The 19,409-nt window shown below is 29.9% G+C and overlaps 1 protein-coding gene across 1 annotated transcript; it reads right to left on the reverse strand.

Annotated features, from left to right (window-relative positions):
• Positions 1-975: 975 nt before the first annotated feature.
• LOC141291315 (transcription factor E2F1-like) lies at positions 976-15,881 on the reverse strand. The gene is made up of 7 exons (XM_073823489.1): positions 14,801-15,881; positions 14,271-14,373; positions 11,588-11,807; positions 11,344-11,496; positions 6,735-6,849; positions 4,253-4,469; positions 976-1,229 (listed from the first exon to the last, which is right to left on the reverse strand). Exons 1-7 carry the CDS (start codon positions 15,041-15,043, stop codon positions 976-978), a joined length of 1,305 nt encoding a protein of 434 aa, XP_073679590.1. The 5' UTR covers positions 15,044-15,881.
• Between the last annotated feature and the right edge of the window lie 3,528 nt (positions 15,882-19,409).

The raw sequence follows: 19,409 nt of genomic DNA on the forward strand, positions 1-19,409 counted from the left end.
AATGCATTTAAATATCCCACTACAACGACATTATATCATTATAATCCTTTCATGTGACTGTATATACTTCGTCCTGTAGCTAATCGCACAGTTTAAGTGGAATTACGAGTCTAGAAAACTAGAAATCATTTACAATTCAAACTCCAGTAGGGAAATATAGAAACACGAGACATTATTCCTATCCATGGACTCCTAGAAAGGGCTGAAGGACAATAGACAAAAAAAAAAATATATATAGTGCTTTTTAAATATCAAGATTAATATTAAAGATGAGGCTGGAAAGTATATGAATATTTACACACATGCACAGGAAAAAAACAAAAATTAGAGGACTATATATAATAACTGGGCATTTACTGTACCAGGATCAGATATTAATTATAATAAATACAGAAAGTCTCCTGTAACAGCGATAAAAATGCACACAATGCTTTAAAAGACGCAGAACTTTGTGAAAGCGAGAATCGGTGACATGATGAACATTTGCATGGACCGTGTGAATATAATTGTGATTAGAAAGTGGTGTGTGAATACTTGAATATTTTAATAATTTTCGGCATATTAGCGACAACGGATTGATTATCGTGCAGCATGCATAACCAACCTATGCAACTTAACCAGGCCCTAAATACATGCAGTAACTAGTACTTTATCACTCACCTGAAATACTATACGATTCTCCTGAGAAAAAAATTGTCCTTAAAACCTGTCAGTTTATATTCAAACCTCTATGCGGTACGATCACGACATCCTAAAACCTTCACGACGACATTACATTTACATTAAATTTGAATAAAAACAAAAAAAGATTTAAGAAAGTTGACCAAAAATGAGTAGTCGATTCACTCTGCAACGCATTTTTGGCTAACTATTTCTTTAAAGGTGACTTATTTGTATTAATAAATTAAATGGCGGTGCTCTCTGAGCAAATCTGGATTGGAAAGCGAAGTGGAACCAGTTTCCTGTTCACACTGGTCAGAACTCTGCCAGAGGGCCGAGGTCGCTAAAGTCGCAGTCGAACAACTCGCTGACGCCTTCGTGATCCTCCAGGCCGAAGTGATAGTCCTGGTTGTGTGGCGGTGAGAGACAGATGAAACCGTCCAGCGGGAGGCCCATGGCGTCTGATACGCCGCCCCGCTCTAGGAGGAAGTCAGACGAGCCCAAAGGAGACAAATCGAAATCTGGCATCTCGCAGATGCCGGAAAACGGGTCCGAGTCCAGAAATGACTCTGAAAGGAAGAAAAATGTTTTGAATAATTTGTTCTACCAAAGAAACGGGAAATTAAAATCATAGAAAAAATTTAAGATAATTTATAAGGAAAAGTTAAATGTAAACGATAAGAGCAAGAATTATTATTCTAAATTGCACATTTTTTTATACTTTAAAATTGCACAGTTGGTTTATTTGTAATAAAAAAAAACATCCATTAATAGCTGTAATATTTATATTTGAAATTTACATTTAAATTATGTACCATAAAAGTAAATGTGGATCACAAAATTTGTATTTCTATGTAACATTAATGCCAAAGATTTATATTTAATATTTAGTCCATTTACTTATAATAAAAAAACAACAACAACTTAATTTACATTTAAAATTCACGTAAATCACACATTTTTGGATTTATTTATTTTTTTAAGACTTACATTTAATTGTATCACATTTGTATTGAAATTTTTAAAATGGCTTAACTACTTATATTTAAAATTTACATTTAAAATGATCTCAATTGAATATAAATGTTAAATCTAAAAATGTAAATCATACATTTTATTTTTTGGATTTAACATTTATGCCTAAGATTCACATTTAATGTTTAAATCACATTTATTTTATATATTTTTAAAATCTCATTTTTTTGGAATTAACATTTAATGATTAAGATTTACTCTGAATTTTGACATTTTAAAACCTCAATTTTGTTTTACATTTATAATTTGTATTTAAAAATGTACATTTAGATTTTATGTAAAACATTCTATCAAATTTACATTTATATTTAACATTTTCCCTTAATAATCAACAATAACAATCAAAAAAAGTTTAAAAATGCAGATATTTAATAAAAAATATAATTAACATTATTAGGAGTTGTAATATTAATATTTGAAATTTACATTTAAATTTTTTTTTTCATAAATATTAAATCTGAATGTAAATCAAAAATTTTATATTTAGATTTTACATTTAGCACATTTCTTAAAAATAAATATTGTGTATATTTGAAAGTTATATATAAAATGTTCATGTCTATTACAAATTTATTTTTGGGTTTATTTATTTATTTAGTCTAAGACTTACATTTAATTGTATCAATGTCAATGTTAAATCTAAAAATGTAAATCATAAATGTTATTTTTTGGATTTAACATTTATGCCTAATATTCAGACTTAATATTTAACCCTCAAAGACCGAGACAGCCGCCGGCGGCTAAAAATAACTATTGGTCTTAAATGTTTAATAACTTTTGAACCGCTAATCCAATTTGAATGCTTTAAAAAGTCTCGTAAAGTACAGAGTCTGCTCTTTTCAGTGATATCGCATTTGTCTCATTGATATTCAGAGGCTCCGTAGTAAGCGTGATTACGTCATCACATTTCCTCAGCACTGATTCGTCAGATGAAATCAACACGTTTTGGTCCTCTGAGCCAAACAGGAACGATTGTTGATGCTTAGTCCCACCCCTGTGCCCCGATTGGTTCAAACTGTCATCTATTCAACCAATAAACATAGGTTTTGGTCTTTTGAACCACCGATTAGTATGTTTCTTTGCAGATCTGAACAGACGCAAAGTGAAAGCAAAGTGCGTCTTGCGTGCATGAAAACAAACGCAAAATAACACATTTGCATGACAGCATTCTTTGAAAATGTACAGAAATACTCACGACAGAGCCCTTTGACATAAAACAAACCAAAAACAAGGATGAAACAACAGTAGATACCGGATAAAGCACTGGAATGTGGGTTTTCGGTCACTAGGCGATGTCCCGGTAAAATAGATTCCGACGCAGACTACAGCCAGCAGATCATCTATTTGGTTGTTATATTATGTAACTAATTATTATATAGTTTTTAAAGATTATTTGTACTGTTTTTTCGGTTGCACTCTGTATATTTCTCTCTCATTTTGTGTGTAGTTTGTGAATAATTTGGATTGTTTATTTATTTTTTTGTTGCACAAGACAGTTTGTGCATTTTTTCTTGTGCTACTTTCTACACTATTTGTGTTTATTGTTCATCTTTTGGATTAAGAATATATTTATGAAATAGTAAATTATTTTTTACTGTGTTTTGCTATTATTTAACACTGTTTCTGCAATGACTTTACTCCTGAAACGTTTTTGGACAGATCTATATTGTCAATAAACGAAATGGGCCTGTTTTTCACTGAAAAGCACCTAAATAATATTGTAATAATTGGCTATAACTTGCTTGGGGAATGTTATATATAGACAAAATTTTATTTGGAAGTGTAAAACACTTAAATACAAATTTTTAAAGAAAAAAATCTAAACTTCAGGAGTTTTTGTTTGAGTACACAGTTAAAAACACCCAATTGTTGGTAGCGTTTTTTCCTAAAATTCTGGAAATTCACTAATTTTTAGAGAAAACAAAAGGAAATTTGTAATTTTAAATTAGCTAGACATAAAGTTCAAGTTCTTATGTTTATAATGATATATGACAATTGATGCTGACTGCTAGAATAGGTCTGAAAAAACAAAGAAATATTCAGGTGCCTCAGGTGCCCCAAAAATGTTCTAGGTCTTTAAGGGTTAAATCACATTTATTTTCTATATTTTCAAAACTCATTTTAGAATTAACTTTTTTTTTTTTTTCCATTAAAATTTACGATTTGCATTTAAAAATGTACATTTGGATTTCATATTAAAATTTCTTTAAGATTTAAATTTTTTATTTAACATTTTCCCTAAATATATAATATTATGGCCCGGTTTCGCAGACAGGGCTTAGGCTAAACCAGTTCAATTAGGACAATTAAGTAATTTTTATAAACATGCTTACAAAAAAACATTACTGGTGTGCATCTTAAGACAAAACAAAGGCACTGATATATTTTAGTCTAGAACTAGGCTTAAGCCTTGTCTGTGAAACCGGGGGAAAATGTTTTAAAATTACACATTTGGAAACTACTGAAAATACAGTAAATCTGGCAAAAGTGGTATTTGTTGTGCTAAAGTGACAAAACTATTATTTTAGTAAATTAAGATTCACAATCACATGCTAACCTGAGTCTGCACCCAGAGGCAGAGGAGAGGAGCTGGGGAGAGTCGCAGGCGTAGATGATGTCACTTCCTGTGAGACGGGATCAGACTGTGGGGGGCTCTGACTGGACGATTTCGCTGGACTACAATCAGTGACGGGACTACAGACCCCAGAACTGTCCTCCGGACACAGAAACACATCGATTGGCCCTTTGGAGCTCTTGAGCGAAATCTGGTAACTCTGCAATACAGACACAATGAGTTTAAAACATTTAAACACATGGACATTTCAAAAGAATTTCTCTCATCTTAAACAGGAAAAAAAATAAAATAAAATAAATAAATAAATAATAAAAATAAATAAGTAAATATAAAGAATAAATAAATAAAAAGTGATAAAGTACATCATAAATTTAAATAAATGATAAAAAAATACAATTATAAATAAAATAAGTTAATTAATAATAAAATAAATATAAAGAATAAATATAAATAAAAAATTATAAGTAAATCATAAATGCATTTTAATAAATGATAATACATAAATAAAATTATAAATAAAAATAAACTAATAAATCAATTAATAATAAAATACAAATAATTGCTCGAGCGAAATCTGGTAACTCTGCAATACAGACACAATGAGTTTAACGCATTTAAAGAGACAGACATTTAAAAAAAATTCTTTCATCTTAAACAGGAAAAAAAATAAACTAAAAAATAATAAAAATAAATGATAAATAAATATAAAGAATAAATAAGTACATCATAAATAAATTTTAATAAATGATAAAAATAATACAATTATAAATAAAAAATAAATTAATTAATAATAAAATAAATATAAATAAAGAATATAAAAATTAAGTAAATCATAAATAAATGCATTTAAATAAAAGCTAAAAAATAAATAAAATTATAAATAAAAATAAATTAATAAATCAATTAATAATAAAATAAATACAAATAATTGCTCGAGCGAAATCTGGTAACTCTGCAATACAGACACAATGAGTTTAACGCATTTAAAGAGACAGACATTTAAAAAAAAAATTCTTTCATCTTAAACAGGAAAAAAATAAACTAAAAAATAAAAATAAATGATAAATAAATATAAAGAATAAATATAAATAAAAAAAATGATAAGTACACCATAAATAAATTTAAAAAAATAATAAAAAAATAATACAATTATAAATAAAAAAATTAATTAATTAATAATAAAATATAAAGAATAAATATAAATAAAAAATTAAGTAAATCATAAATAAATGCATTTAAATAAATGATAAAAAATAAATAAAAATAAACTAATAAATCAATTAATAATAAAATAAATACAAATAATTGCTCGAGCAAAATCACAATCAGTTTAATGCATTTAAAGAGACATGGAAATTAAAAAATAAATAAATCATAAATCAATTAATAATAAAATAAATACAAATAATTGCTCGAGCGAAATCAATCAGTTTAACGCATTTAAAGAGACATGGACATTTAAAAAAAATATTTCATCTTAAACAGGAAAAAAATAAACTTAAAATAATAAAATAAATGATAAATATATATAAAGAATAAATATAAATAAAAAGTGATAAGTACATCATAAATAAATGATAAAAAATACAATTATAAATAAAAAAATAATTAATAATAAAATAAATATAAATAAAGAATAAATATAAATAAAATTATAAGTAAATCATAAATAAATGCATTTAAATATATGATAAAAAATAAATTAAATTATAAATAAAAATAAATTAATAAATCAATTAATAATAAAATAAATACAAATAATTGCTCGAGCGAAATCACAATCAGTTTAACGCATTTAAAGAGACATGGACATTTAAAAAAAAATATTTCATCTTAAACAGGAAAAAAATAAACTTAAAATAATAAAATAAATGATAAATATATATAAAGAATAAATATAAATAAAAAGTGATAAGTACATCATAAATAAATGATAAAAAATACAATTATAAATAAAAAAATAATTAATAATAAAATACATATAAAGAATAAATATAAATAAAAAATTATAAGTAAATCATAAATAAATGCATTTAAATAAATGATAAAAAATAAAATTATAAATAAAAATCAATTAATAAATCAATTAATAATAAATACAAATAATTGCTCGAGCGAAATCTGGTAACTCTGCAATACAGAGACAATGAGTTTAACGCATTTAAAGAGACATGGACATTTAAAAAAAATTCTTTCATCTTAAACAGGAAAAAAATAAACTTAAAATAATAAAAATAAATGATAAATATATATAAAGAATAAATATAAATAAATTATAATAAGTAAATCAAATAAATTTAAATAAATGATGAAATAAAATTATAAATTAATATAAATTAATAATAAATTAATTAATAAAATAAATAAATACAAATAATAAATTTTAAAAATATGAATATAAATAATTATATAAATAAATACATTTAAATAAATAATTAATATAAGTGTGTGTGTGTTTGCTTACCTCGCTGGGTTCAGTCACCTGCATCTGCGTCTCTGGTGGAGCTCGAATCACCATGATAATCTGATCCGGCGGGTTTACTGTGTTACGCAGGTCCTGACATCTAACGTATCCCAGCGTGACTTTCAGTTAAAGATCATAATATCCACATACTCAACGTATTAGTCCACTGGAGATGCTCAGATCCTCGCTTTCTGTTTCCAGACCTAATTTCAGCTTCAAACCCCTCAAATCTACACTAAAACCCATAAAGAAACAAAATCAAGAGCTAAAAGACATTTATCACACTCTCTTGTATTGCACTGATAAATAAATAAAATAATTAAAAATAAAAAGTATGTATGTATGCAGCAAATACCCATGAAAACAATATTTACTATTTTATATAGTTACATTTAAATCGTAAGTATAACTAATTTAAGTCTAGGATTAAGAGTTAAAGGACATTTTGCAAAGCTACACATAAATATAAATACAAATAAATATTTTATTTTTCTAAATTGTTATATTGTTACATTTCATTCTTACTAGGATAACAGAAAAAAACTGCAATATGCATATTTGACATTTACATTTATTAAGACTTACAACACATAAAGACACATAAATCACACACAAAAAAAATTGGATATATTCTTTTTGCCTAAGATTTAGATTTAATATTTTAAAATACTTTTAATGTTTATTTTTGGCATCTAAAAGTGCTAAAATACATTTTGAGAAGACCATGCTCTCCTCTATGTACATATACACACATTGAATTAATATGTGTAAAGCATTTAGAAAAAATATATTCAATATTTTATATTGTTAAATTTACAGTAAAAATGTTAATACTTTAGTCTTAAAGATGCTCTTTACACTTAAACAATAAGATAAATAAATATGTATAAATATTTAAGAAAAAATGTTTACTATTTTATATATAGTTAAATTTAAATCTTAAGTACTACAGTTTGTCTAAAATTAAGTGCTAATAAACATTGTGATTATTATGCTCTTCCCTTTCTCTGTACATGTAGACACAGATAAATAAATAAGCATAAATATGTATTCAAAAGGACGTAAACATACTTAAATACATGCGGTTTTATTTTAAAATAATGCATTTTAAATACGTATATAGTTACATAAAAATGTTATTAAAATCTATTTTAAATTACAAATTAATAGTACAGTTACTCAAATCAATTTTAATACATTTCAAATCAAAATACATGTTGTTACATTTGAATCGTACCTATACATATTTATTAAAAAAAAAGTAATATGTATTGTAATTTTGGATTTAAATTGAATTTATGAATTTATCACATTTATATTTAACATTTTAAAATACCTTTAATATTTATATTTGCAATCTAAAATAAAGTGCTAAAACCGATTTTAAGACCATTTTCTCCTCTTTTTATATAAATATACAAAAATTCATGAATTAATTAGTATGTATAAAGCATTTAAGAAAAATGTTAAACATATTTTATATTGTTAAATTTAAATTTTAAGTAGAAACATTTTTTTTTGTCTTGTTAAACATGTATAAATATTTTATATATTGTTAATTAAAAACTTAAGGTACTACTGTTTGTCTAAAATAATGTGTTAAAGGACATTTTGTGAAGATCATACTCATCTCTATCTACATGTAGAAATCGATAAATAAGTATAAAGTATTTTGTTTTAAATACTTAATTTAAATCATAAATATAAATTCAGGTTTACACTAAAAGACACTTTTTACCTGTAAATATCAAGAGAAATATCTAAAAATGTATGGAAAAATTAATATTTTATATTGTTACATTAAAATGTAAAATATTTAAATCTATTTTAATGTACTAAAAAATTAACGTAATATTAAAATAATTATTTAAATCTATTTTAGACTGAGTAAATGTTATTCAGTCTAAAATAAAGTGCTAAAGGACATTTTGTAAAGATCATACTCATTTCCATCTACATGTAGAAACAGATAAATAAGTATAAAGTATTTTTCAAAACAAATACTTAATTTAAATCATAAACAAATTCAGGTTTATTCTAAAAGACATGCTCTGTACATGTAAATATCAAGATGAATATCTAAAAATGTCAGGAAAAAAATATTTTATATATTGTTACATTCAAATGTAAAATATTAAAATCTATTTTAATGTACTAAAAAATTAACGTAATATTAAAATAATTATTTAAATCTATTTTAGACTGAATAAATGTTATTCAGTCTAAAATAAAGAGCTAAAGGTCATTGAGAAAATCATGCTATCCTCTATAAACACAGCAATGAATAAATGTGTCTTAATTAGCAATAGTCAAAAACACATTGTATGGGTCAAAATCTAAAATTTTTCTTTTATGCCAAAACTCATTAGGATATTAAGTAAAGATCATGTTCCATGCGGATATTTAGTAAATATCCTACCGTAAATATATTAAAACTACATTTTTAATTAGTAATATGCATTGCTAAAAACTTAATTTGGACAAATTTAAAGGCGATTTTCTCAGTATTTAGATTTTTTTTGCACCACCCTCAGATTCCAGATTTTCAAATAGATGCGTCTCAGCCAAATATCCCTATCCTAACAAATCATACATAAATGGAAAGCCTATTTATTCAGCTTTCAGATGATGTATAAATCTAAAAAAAAAAACATTTCACATGTTTTTACATTTAAATCTGAAGTATAACTTTTTATTGTGTAATATGTGACCCTGGACCACAAAACCAGTCATAAGGTTATTTTTTATAAAACTGTGATGTAGGGGAGAGCGGGGCACAACCTAACACTTTTTGAATTTCGCGGTTTATGTAAATCCACGTGGGGTTCAGAGTACAATTTTTTATCCACGTTATTTTCACACTTGTCTAGTACAAATATATCGCTTTGTTTCATATTTACAATGTATACGTTTTTCGTTATTTGCCTCAAAAGAAAGGAAGTGAAACGTGACAACATGCCCCGTAGGTGGGGTACATTGTAACATCTGAGGGGCACGTTGTAACACGACCATATGACAGCTGAAAAAGTTATCTGATCGAATGAAATAAATATACACAAACTAAAATATTTTGTCAGTAAAATACATGTGTTAACTTCTTCAAATGAAGTAATGACGTTTTTAAAAAAAATAAAAATAATCGAATTTTGGAGTTTGAAAATGAACACATCGCAACAATGCTTTGAACGGCTTTGATCGCAACACACAGCTGTACACTATTTCAAAACAATGTGGACAGATAGATGAAACACATTTAGACATTCAGAAGAACACTCCACTCCTCCACACACAGCTCTCATAGAACACGACACACATAAACCAGCCAAAATGCTTTACATTACTTGAAATAATAACTTCTGAACATTAAACATTGATTGTCAGCCTTTATTCACCTGTTTCTTGAGGTATCTTATCAAAATCCTTAGAAGTAAATCGTGTAAACTGCACCGCTAATGTCACAGAATAGCATAGTTTAATAACAGCGGGGAATATTGTAACACAGTGTTACATCTTTCCCCAGCTGCGCCACTGGAGTTTAAAACAGGTTAGTGTCTTCTGCTGGTTTGCGAAGCATTAATAAACCATCTAAACTGATAAATAACAAATTGGAGATTAAAATAATAGCAGATTTGTCGAATTTTAAATGAATATTAAAAACTGAAATGAAAAGTTTACTTCAGCCAGAAATGTACTTTTACTATGGTAAAATAAATATTCAGCGATATCTTCAAAAGGCTTTTGAATTCTGGCGCTCTTTTTTCTCTGCATAGTGTTGCTATGGCAACTAGTAAACACCATAAATTTGGTTATGCTAGCATGTGTGGAAATATTTAAACCACGCGTGTTACAATTAACCCCGCGTTAGGTTGTGCCCCGCTCACCCCTATACATCATATAAAAGCTCAATAAATAAGCTTTCTATTGATGTATGGTTTGTTAGGATAGGACAATATTTGGCAGAGATACATCTATTTGAAAATCTGGAATCTGAGGGTGCAAAAAAATCTAGCAAAAAATGCATATTACTAATCAAAAATTACATTTTGATATATTTATAGTAGGAATTTTGCAAAAAATCTTCATGTAACATGATCTTTACTTAATTTACCTAATGATTTTTGGCATAAAAGAAAAATCGGTAACACTTTACATTAAGGTTCATTAGTTAAACAGTTAATGTATTAACTAACATGAACTAACCATGAGCAATACATTTGTTACTGTATTTACTAATCTTTATTAACATTAGTTAACTGAAATACAATTGTCCATTGTTTGTTCATGTTAGTTCACACTGCACTAACTAATGTTAACAAGATTTTAATAACATATTAGTAAATGTTGAAATTAACATTAACAAAGATTAATAAATGCTGTATAAGTGCAGCTCATTATTAGTTCATGTTAACTAATGTGGTTAACTAATGTTATCTAATGAACCTTATTGTAAAGTGTTACCGAAAAATCTATAATTTTGACCCATACAATGTATTTTTGGCTATTGCTACAAATATACCCCAGCGACTTAAGACTGGTTTTGTGGTCCAGGGTCACATATAAAGAGCTATAGGCCATTTTGAGATTGCGCTCAAGAGATCTCAAAGGATATTTCTTGTTGTGCGTGTCCTCTGTGAGCAGTCGTAGTTGTAAGCTGCATTTGTTAATGAGCTCGTCGAGTTTCTCCTCGGCCTCCGTCAGTTCAGACACTTCCCTCTGCAGCGCCTGAAACCTGGCCACGGACGCCCCATCGATGCGATTCCCCCTGAACACACCAAACACACACCACAGATTAACTACTACACACTCTGAGCAATGAGTCCTCAATAAAACAGTGATCTATATAAGGAACGCACAGCCACTGAATGTTGTTCTTGGACTTCTTGGAGATCAGGTGGATTCCCTCCAGGACGTTGGTGATGTCATAGATGCGCCGTTTCTGGACGTCCAGCACCTGAGAGGCCCAGTTGAGGTCGACCACGCCGTCCGGAGACTGAGCCAGGAGATCTAGGAAGCGCTTGGTGGTCAGATTCAGAGATGTGTCGTAGCGGGACTTCTCCGTAGCCACTTTAGGCACTAAAACAAGAGCGGATTTCAGGTGAGAAATAGTTTTATACTGGAGTGGAGAAGTGAAAGGATTATTTCACTTTCAGAAACAAATTTACAGATAATTTACTCTTTTTATCCAAGATGTTGGAGTAGTTTACCCTGGAAATCCAGAGGTCTCGCGAGAGCACAATTTGAATTGTCTCTGAAAGACACTCTGGCATCGAGCAATGATCCACTTTACTGCATTACGTAAGCAGTTCTGGGAACCAATCAAATCGGTGTATCTGATGTAGGCGGGCCAGAGGCGAGCTAAGCTGATGACGACAGCTCTGCGACGTCCGGAAACATTAGTAAACAGATGAACACCAGTTGTTTGAAACGTTGTTGTTCCTTTTTCATATAAAAGAGGAACAGAAAACCCAAAATGCAGATTCAATGCAGCTTTAGAGGGCTCTAAATGATCCCAGCCATGGAATAAGGGTCTTATCTAGCAAAACGATTGGTCATTTTCTAATATTTATACACTTTTTAACCACAAATGCTCATCTTGTCTAGCTCTGCCATGTGCATGCATACTCTGTGTGCTCCGGTTCAAGACAGTTAGGGTATGTCAAAAAACTCCTATTTCATTTTCTCCTCCAACTTCAAAATCGCCCTTCATCGCTGCAGAAGTACCAACCCAGTGTTCACAAAGTGAACATCCAAAGATCAAAAGCCCTTTACAAAACAAAAGGTAAAACAGTGGTGTTGGGTGATTTAAGTTGAGGGTAGGGCTGATAAATCACAATAATTATGGTGCTATATAAATTCTAAATAAACGACAACAAGAGTTTGATAAATGTTCAATATATTGTTTATGCACCAAAGGTGGAACAAAAGCCAGGAGTAATGGAATATAATTACAGTATTTTAGGTGATTAAGTTATAGCGTTTATGCATTTACACTAACCACTGGTTTCACAAACAAGTCCTAATCCCACACTAAATGTAAGTTTAAAACATTTCAACTGAAAGAAAATGACTGGTCTTGAAATATTTTAGTGCTTTTGTTTTCTCTCAAGATGCACATCAGCACATTTATAAAAATTACTTCAATGGCCTAATCGTCTTAGTCTAAGCCCTGTCTGTAAAACCAGGCCTAAATGTACTTATACTACGGTTTTCATGCATAGAAACCATATCACATTTTTACCATAGTATTAAGGCGATATATTTGTGGTTAGTTGTGATAACCGTCTAAATGTATGCTACTATGGAAGACCAATGTTTAAAAACACCAAACAAAAAACAGTTAGAGTAATTAAATGTTACCATATAAAAACGAGGTTGCTACAATTATTACCGATATTATTGATTTTGATAATGAACATAAAACTACATCTGCATCCCAACTCAAGCTACTATCAAATGTGTATTTCTAAGAGACTAAATTTTTTTTGTATTATTACAAGGCAACACAAACCGGTTTCTTGATTTTAAACAATATTACTCTTTTGTTATTTTTTTATTATTATTTTAAGGAAAAAATGGAAAAGTGTAAAGAATTAAAAAACTGTGAAGTGTTTGTCATCTGACCATTAGAAATAGTTTAAAACCACAATTGTCCATCTGTGTTTTACAACTTTCACATTGGAGCAAATATCTGCCTTAAAATTTGAAAAAAATTAAAAATTGACATTTACTGTGATAATTATCAATATCGACTGATATGAAAAAAAAAGATAGATTGTGATATTTTTCTCTATTTTGCCCAGCCCTAGTTGGAGGAGAACATGAGATGGGAGTTTTTCATCATACCCTAACTGTCTTGAGCGTATAAATATTCATTTATTTTATAAAATTACCAATCGTTTCGCTAGATAAGACCCTTCTTCATTGACTGGGATCATTTAGAGCCCTTTGAAGCTGTATTTAAACTGCATTTTGGAGTTCAAACTCACAGGCACCAAAGAAGTCCACTATATGGAGAGAAATCCTGAAATGTTTTCCTCAAAAAGCATAATTTCTTTCTGACTGAAGACAGACATGAACATCTTGGATGACAAGGGGGTGAGTACATTCTGTAAATTTTTGTTCTGAATCCTTTAAATTGATTAAGAGAGACGCTAAATGCATTTATAATGTTATACATCTTCATATTTACCATCGAATCATGAAAATAAGTATTTCCAACACTGATAATAATCAGAAATTTTTCTTGAGCACCAAATAAACATATTAGAATGATTTCTGAAAGATCATGTGACTCTGAAGAGCAAAAGTAACGATGCTGAAAATCCAGGTTTGATCCCAGGAATTAATTACAGTTTACAATGTTTTCAAACAGAAAATGGTTATTTTAAATTCTAAAAATATTTCAGAATTTTACAATATTTAAGACCAAATAAAAGCTGCCTTGGGTAAGCAGACTGGACTCTTACTAACACCATTTACAATCACACTTGATTGACGGTTCCAGTTTTTCTTGACTATTTTAACAAGCGATCATACCTCTGGGAGGCGCGGGTGTGGCTGGAGGTGCGGGTCCATGTGTAGCAGGTCTGGACGTGCAAATATATTGATGATCACTGTCCAAATCCAACTTCCTTTTCACCTGAAATCAAAAAGCAGAGGTCATGACCTCGTAGAGCGATTACCATCCGATTATTACATCAATGCATGCGTCACAAAACACATAACGACATAAAACCTTTAATCGCAGCGTAATTAAAACAAACCATGTGTCATAAAACAATAACGCTGCTTCAGCAACCATCTAATAGCATGGCGGTAATCTAGCGGTAATTGAGAAATGCGAGTTGTGACCTTAAGCATAAGTTACTCAAGCGCTACGGTAATCATGAACCACTCCTCAATGGATTTTGAACCTACAGGATTTGGGTTACAAGGCCACTAAGTGGAATGGACCAATTGTGAAATGGAATTTCAAAGGGTGAGGATTCCAAAATGCAAGGCTAAACTTGGAATCCCAAAGGTTAAAAGGTCACATGCAGTGGGGTCCGGATAGGATTAAGTCGTACCGGCGGGCGGCCCAAAGTAGGTCTCCGGTGGTCCAGCAGGGTTGTGGTGGTAGTTGTGGTATGATGAGGGGTTGCAAACAGCAAAATGTCACCAGCCGCAGAGCTGGTTGTGGCCGTGCCAGGAGTGGAGATGATGACAATCTGATGATCTTCGCTGAGATCGATGCTGCCATTGTTCAAGAGCGACTCGAAATCCGCCAGCAGGTCCTCCGAGGTCTGACCCGATATAAAACTCTCAGACATATCGGGCTAAAACAGCAGGGGGGTCACTTAGTCTCTGGGTTTATTTGCAATCCTTATGGCTTTCAATGCATGGAAACGGGTTGCTTTTTAAAATGCATGCTCTGACATTGAAAAGCATGTTAAAAACAGGCCTTGGCTGAACATATGGGTGAGTCTCCCCAACCACAACAAGGCCAGAATGTAGGTCAGCTTCAGTTTGCAAATCAAAAATCAACTTTACGTTAATAAAAGTATATAATCAGAGCATGCATGTTACTTATAAACATTTCTAAGCTGTTTCAGATGCATTATGAGTTTAGAGTTGGGGCTCCTTTAAGGAAGTACTTTTGAAAATGGCTGAAAAGCATAACACACACAGTTCATTATAAATAAGCATCATCATATACAAATAGCAAAGCAGTTTCAATTTATAAAGTGCATAAAACCTTAGTATTACTCAGTATAGTCTTCAAGTCAAATTATTGACTTTTTAGCGATATTTTTTTAAGTAGCAGAGTTTGTTTTCACTTGAGCACTGGTTAACGTCTTAGAAGCGTGTAATTATATTACTAAACATGGTGTGAAGAATCTAAACATAAAGATACAACCCGATCCGGATGCGAAACAAAGCCCAAGTCTGCTTTCTGTTCTCATCTGACACTTTAATCCAAAATATCCCTCGCTTTTGTCCATTTTAATGACTCCATCCAGGAAGTATTGCTCTTAACTCCAAATAACGTCCAGATTCTCGCTTATTAAGCGCATATATCCATTGAAACACAAGAAAGGTGCGGTCCGACTGTCTCCGCGCCCGACGCAGTCGGAATCGCTTCTGTTGTTGTTGTGTTTTTTTGTTCCAGCTGATCGGAACCTGCTCAAAGGTTTACGCGCCAAATCTTTTTTGCCGCGAAACTGGCACGTGCCAGCGTGCCGCGCGCCAATTGGTTGAAAAGTTGCATCCTTCGCGCTATGCGTCAGCGTTCCCAGGCTGCTGATTGGCTGGCGCGGCTGTCACTCAAAGATGTCGCGCTTTCTTTTTTTCACGTTTGAAAGATAAGAGTTGTTTGAGTGAAAACATTTTGTCTAACGTCTTTGGATTTATTTATGTTTTTTTTATTGAGCAATAGTGACGGATTATGACTTTTGGTGTGAAAATAAAATAACTTCGATCAGTTGGAAATATTATTAGGCTATTTGTATGTATTGACATAAAGAACCATCTGTTCGTGCTCTGTAAGCTTTTGTCGGATCGTCTAGAAAATGTGCTGTTTCTGAAATCTAAACTTGCATTATTGTGTTATGTATTTTCTTAATCCATGCACAATCATCTCTAATTTCATATGAAATGCACACAAACACACAAAAAAAAAATGTCTAAAATTATGCACTAATTACTGGAAGTACAGTAAGATTTTTAATGTTTTTAAATAAGTTTCTTCTGCTCAGCAAGCCTGTATTTATTTGATCCAAAGTACAGCAAAAGCTGTAAAATTGTGAAATATTTTTTATTATTTAAAATAACTGATATTTATGTGAATATACTTTAAATTGTAATTTATTTTTGTGATCAAAGCTGAATTTTGAAGCAGTCTTCAGTGTCACATAATCCTTCAGAAATCATTTTAATATGCTGATTTGCTGTTCTAGAAACATTTATTATTATTATCAATTTTTGGGTACATTTTGTTCAGGATTCTTTGATGCATAGAAAGATCCAAAGGTCAGCATTGTTCTAAAATAAAAAGCTTTTGTAACAGTATACACTATACCCATTCAAAAGCTTTGTGTTTGGGAAAGAAATTCTAGAAATTAATACTTTTATTTCTGCTTTATATTAATCAATAGTGATTAGAAAGACATTTATAATGTTACAAAATATTTCTTTTTCAGTTAAATGCTATTCTTCTGAACTTTCTACTCATCTGTTTTCAACATAATAAAATAATAATAAAAATGTATTCTTTCAGCAGCAAATCAGATTTCTAGAGGATCATGTGTCACTGAAGACTGGAGTAATGATGATAAAAATCCAGCTTTGAAATCACAGAAATAAATGACATTTTAAAATCTAATCAAATAGAAAGCAGTTATTTTAAATAGCAAAAAATATTTCACAGTTTTACTGTTTTGGCTGTGCTTTGGGTCAAATAAATGCAGGCTTGGTGAGCAGAAGAGACAAAACAATAAAAAACAATAAAAATCTTACTGTTCAAAAACTTTTGACTGGTAGTGTAATTAATCTAATCTATTCTCTATTTTATTTCATGTTATTACACATTTATTAAAGATTTAATTTTACAGCAAATGCAAAATTGCTTTATGTAGCCTATAAAAATATCAACTCACAGTGTACGCTTGGTTTCAAATCATTGGAAAATATAAAATATGTGACCATAGACCAAAAAAAAAAAACAGTCTTAAGTAGCATGGGTATATTTATAGAAATAGCCAATAATACATAATATGGGTCAAAATGATCAATTTTACTTTTATGCCAAAAATCATTAGGATTTTAAATAAAGTGCATGTTCCATGAAGATATTTTGTTAATTACCTACCGTAAATATATCAACATTTATTTTTTGATTCGTAATATGCATTGCTAAGAACTTCATTTGGACAGCTTCAAAGGTGATTTTCTCAATAATTATGATTCCAGATTTTAAAATAGATGTGTCCTGACAAACCATACATCAGTGCTTATTTATTCAGCTTTCAGAGGATGTACTGTATATATCTCTCAGTTAAAAAAAAATTACCCTTATGACTGGTTTTGTGGTCCAGGGTCACATATATATATTTTAAAAAATACAAATTGGTGTACGGGTTTGAAAACATACATAAAATCCCATTGTCATTAAAATAACTAGCTAAATAAATAAACTTTCTGTTCAATATGAACGATTGTATTAAACCCCGCCCACCGCTGGCGTTATGCACAGAGGAGCTACAAGATGGCGCAGGCAATATTTGAGGTTCTGGAAGGTATTAATGCACTTTATTTAAAATCCTCCAGCAATTTATACAAACCGTAAAAAAATTATTTTATGTTTACAGTGAGATTGCATGCGCGTTCGGGACGAACAGGCCAAAGAAACACATTTTACACATTTGTTTCGGTTCGTGTAAATGTCAGAGTGTGTGAATAGCACACTAGTATTTTTAAAAATATATGTAAATAATAATAACGCAGGACTGCGGTCAATTCGATTCATTCACTTGAATGTACCTGAGAAGAGATTGATGTAGAGGAGGGAGGCAGAGCGATTGGAATAACAGCCTCGTGTTGCGGATCATGGCGGAGGGAGAGAGACACATCGGTGGAAAAGCCACTGAACAGCATCTAATAAATGTTTTTATTCTGCTTCAATACACTAAATATCATGTTTGGTGTAAATAAAATAGCTGTTATTTGGTATAAGTTGTGTTTTGCTGTTTTTGTCTTCCTTCCCTAAAGTAAAAACGCTTATGACCGAAAGTAATGGCCATAAACATAAATATCATGGTGAATCAATACGGAAATATTCATTAGACAATCGTACATATGTTTTAAAATGAATAAATATGGTTTGAAATATTGATTTGAGTTAAAACAACAATTTAATAATAAGTATTATATTATATAGTATATTATATTATATTGTATTATATATAATATGTGCAAAGAAGGGATTAAGAAACAACTAACTAATAGGTTACCACAGCTTGATACAGAGTTAAGTATTATTATACAAAAATGTAATACTATGCATGTGTTATAATGATTATATAGTATATATATACGCTCATTTAAAACTACTTTTTGTACTGTTTGTTAAATAACTGATGGATTTATGTATTGATTAAGCCATATTTGTCCTAATTAAGGCATGGACAATCAGACGGTGCTCAATGTCCAGTCATTGTTGGACGGTCAAGGTGGTGTTTTGGATCCGGGAACACAGAATGTGTCAGGAACGACCATTCAGCCAATGGGTGAGACTTATTTACGCATTTATGATTAAATATTCCAGTTTAACACTATGCATAATCTGTCTGTTAAAGGTACAGTGTGCATTTGTGTATTATAGTATTATGTATATACTATTATACATTTGTTGATATTTTGAATGAGCTTTTATTTTATATTTTCACTTTTCATTTTGAAAAGTTTTAGTGATTTTGTCATGTGCTTTTGTCAATGTTATTATTTTTTAGTTTTTAACATATATATTTTTATTTTATTTCAACTTTATTTCAGTTACATAAAATTATTTATTTTTGTTAACAACAAGAGCACAGTTTTTGTACATATATATATTTTGAAATTAAAAACAGTTTTCTATTTTTTTATATTTGTTATTTTCTTTTTTGGTTTTAGTTATTTTGTTATGTGTTTTTGCCCTTT

The sequence above is a fragment of the Garra rufa genome, chromosome 18 (assembly GCF_049309525.1).
Source record: "Garra rufa chromosome 18, GarRuf1.0, whole genome shotgun sequence".
Taxonomy (NCBI): Eukaryota; Metazoa; Chordata; class Actinopteri; order Cypriniformes; family Cyprinidae; genus Garra; species Garra rufa.